At 52.2% G+C, this 3084-nt stretch overlaps 1 protein-coding gene across 1 annotated transcript; it reads right to left on the bottom strand.

Annotated features, from left to right (window-relative positions):
• Nucleotides 1-1513: 1513 nt before the first annotated feature.
• Nucleotides 1514-2449, bottom strand: LOC135325733 (olfactory receptor 14C36-like). Its single transcript, XM_064503734.1, has one exon. The coding sequence runs from the start codon at nt 2447-2449 to the stop codon at nt 1514-1516; it is 936 nt and encodes a 311-aa protein (XP_064359804.1).
• Nucleotides 2450-3084: the final 635 nt, after the last annotated feature.

The raw sequence follows: 3084 nt of genomic DNA, 5'->3' as shown, positions 1-3084 counted from the left end.
CTGGCACCTGTCTGTGCTCATGGATGGTGCTCAGAGTGACTCCAGGGCATTTGCAATGGCAGGAGATGTGTTCGGGTGGGCACTAGCTCCAGCCTGTGGTGTTTCACTGAGGGTGCAGGAATCACCTCCAGTGCCCCTTCCCTGGGACTCCTGGGTCCCCACTGCCTCTCCAGGGATTGCAGAGCCCTCGTTTCCCTCTGCATACCTGGATTTAGTGCTTTACCTTCTGGTTACTGCAACATGGTCCATCCCTCACTTTGTGAGGCTCCACTCACTGCCCATCCCCAGGCACACGCTGTCCCTGGAGATCCCCTGAGCTCTCTTGGGGATCTCCTGGACATTCCCCTCCAGAAGGATGGGCATCTCTCATCAGCACTGTCACCTGTGGGACAGCTCTGGGCAGGCAATTCACAGACCATTCCCCATCTCCACTGGTCACTGACAGATGAACCCTGAATCCAGCCCTCAGTCCCTAACAGATCACCCAGGGACTCTGAGCTCATCTCCTGGCTCCCATGGAGTTCACAAGCAGAAGAACAGGCCCTTGTGTGGTGCAATCCCTTGGGCGTATTTTTGACTCCCTCTTCTGAAGAAAGGCCAGGCTTCAGGCACGTCACAGGGGAGATGCTCTTTTATTACAGAAATGTTTTTCTGGAGGCCAGGTCTGGCATAAGGGTGCCCATTGCCTGCTCCTGCCTGTACTTACAGGACCCATGCACATGGATACACAACCCAACCACCACCAGGTTATGAGAACTCCTGGGCCATATACACACATGACAGCACAACAGAACAGTGTGGAAATGAGAAGAAACCTTGAAAAAAGAAAGTCTCACTGCTGTGCCGATGTATCTCCAGCAAAGCTGCAGCCCCCACACAAAGGCTGCAGCAAGGAAATGCCTGCTGTGGCAGAGGGGAAGGTACTGAGGAGTGGAAGGTCTGTCCTCACAAGCTGTTGCCTGACTCTCCTGCCTTTCACTCCTGCTCTGCTTTGAGTGTTGGAGCTCTGTAGAGGAAAGGGACCAGCCCACAGTGACACCTGGCTGCCACCCTTGCAGGAGAGGGGTGTGAGATCACACCCTGACTGTGGCCAGAGGATCTGAGCTCTCCTAATGGACATGGGACCTATGGTCTCACCCTGCCAGTACTCATCTGAGCCTGACTCTGTGCCCCTGCGCACACTGGTGACACCCACCAAGGGTGGTGACAGTGCCAAGAGAAACACTGCAAAGGGAAACTCTCCCCATTGCCCTGGGGGCATCTGAGGGAGCTCAGACTAGCAGGCTCTGAGGTTCCCCCATCTCTGCTGATGAAAGGAGAACCCTGGTTTCCTGCTTCTACATGGCCTCTGGGCCAAATTCAGGAGAGGAATTACTGAGGAGAAGCAGGAAGAACCCAACTGTTTTCCTTTCAAAATGAGTATAATATAGAAAAGTAAGACAAAAACAAATGAACAATTCATAGCCTTGAACAAAAATACCCTAGGAATGACGAGATGATGCATATGGAATGGTTATTGGTGCTGACATTGTACCAGCTGAATCATTTTCCTCAGTGCATCCTTGAGCTCCTTGTTCCTCATGCTATAGATGAGCGGGTTCACTGTTGGAGGCACCATTGAATACAGAACAGTCACCATCAGATCCACAGCTGGGGAGAAGATGGAGGGGGGCTTCAGATAGGTAAACATGCAAGTGCTGATGAACAAGGAGACCATGGCCAGGTGCAGGAGGCACATGGAAAAGGCTTTGTGCCGACCCTGCTCGGAGGGGACCCTCAGCACGACTATGAAAATCTGCACGTAGGACAGCACAATGAAAACAAAACACACAAAGGCTAAACAGCCACTAACCACAAGAAGCCTGACTTCCCTGAGGTAGGCATCTGAGCAGGAGAGCTTGAGGATCTGGGGGATTTCACAGAAGAACTGGCCCAGGGCATTGCCTTGGCAGAGTGGTATTGAAAATGTGTTAGCAGTGTGCAGGAGAGCATAGAGAAAAACAGTGCTCCAGGCAGCTGCTGCCATTTTGGCACAAGCTCTGCTGCCCATGAGGGTCCCATAGTGCAGGGGTCTGCAGATGGCAACAAAGCAGTCATAGTCCATGACAGTAAGAAGAATATACTCTAATGTGAACAAGAACACAACCAGGAGGACCTGGGCAGCACATCCCGAGTAGGAAATGGCCCTGGTGTCCCACAGAGAATTGGCCATGGATTTGGGGACAGTGGTGGAGATGGTGCCTAGGTCCAGAACAGAGAGACTGAGGAGGAAGAAGTACATGGAGGTGTGGAGGTGGTGGTCACAGGCTATGGCTGTGATGATGAGACCATTGCCCACGAGGGCAGCCAGGTAGACACCAAGGAAGAGCAAAAAGTGCAAGAGCTGCACCTCCCATCTGTCCGCAAATGCCCGGAGAAGGAACTCGCTGAAGGAGCTGCTGTTGGACATCCGCTCCTTTAGGGCACAGGGGGACTGTCTGAGGAAGAAGAGACATTGACAATTTAGGACAGACTTCTCTGAGCAAAGCTTTCTCATATAACCCTCCCAAGCACACACACATTACCTTTCCCCATCTCAGCAGCACCGTCCTTGAGCTCCATGGCTTGAGCTCTGGTTTGTGCTGGCTGGGTTTGCCGTGAGGGGCAGGAGCCTCTGCCCATGGGCTTCAGAGGAGTCAGCCCTGACCTACAGCACTGCGTACATGGGAACAGCAGTGAGTAAGATTTATATTCCCAGTTCCACTCAGATTTAATCCACTCATAACGTTGAAGGGATTTCAGCATCTTCACTCCCAGTTCCAAATAATGTGTGTTCAGGAGTAGTTTAAGGCTTACTGTGTTTTTTTTTAGCTGACCCTCTTACACCGGAGGAGAATTCTTAGAGGTAAAAATCCTCAGCATTGCTGCTGCACTCAGAGGGACCAGCTGTGATTCCGGAAAGGCAAAAGGATTCACTCCAGCTTTAGCACAGAGAGAGGAGAGCTGGTCTGTCCATCTGCCTTGTTCCCAGCTGCCCTGTGCTCCCACCTCGGAGGTGGAGGACAGTTGCACTCGTGTCACCCGAAAAAGAAACGACACCACAGA

This window comes from Dromaius novaehollandiae, unplaced genomic scaffold (assembly GCF_036370855.1).
Source record: "Dromaius novaehollandiae isolate bDroNov1 unplaced genomic scaffold, bDroNov1.hap1 HAP1_SCAFFOLD_56, whole genome shotgun sequence".
NCBI lineage: Eukaryota > Metazoa > Chordata > Aves > Casuariiformes > Dromaiidae > Dromaius > Dromaius novaehollandiae.
The sequence above is the reverse complement of the archived record's forward strand: the minus strand, read 5'-3'. Positions and strand labels throughout refer to the sequence as shown.

Coding starts and splice junctions, on each gene's coding strand:
- LOC135325733 (XM_064503734.1), bottom strand. CDS start 2,449: ATGTCCAACAGCAGCTCCTTCAGCGAGTTCCTTCTCCGGGCATTTGCG.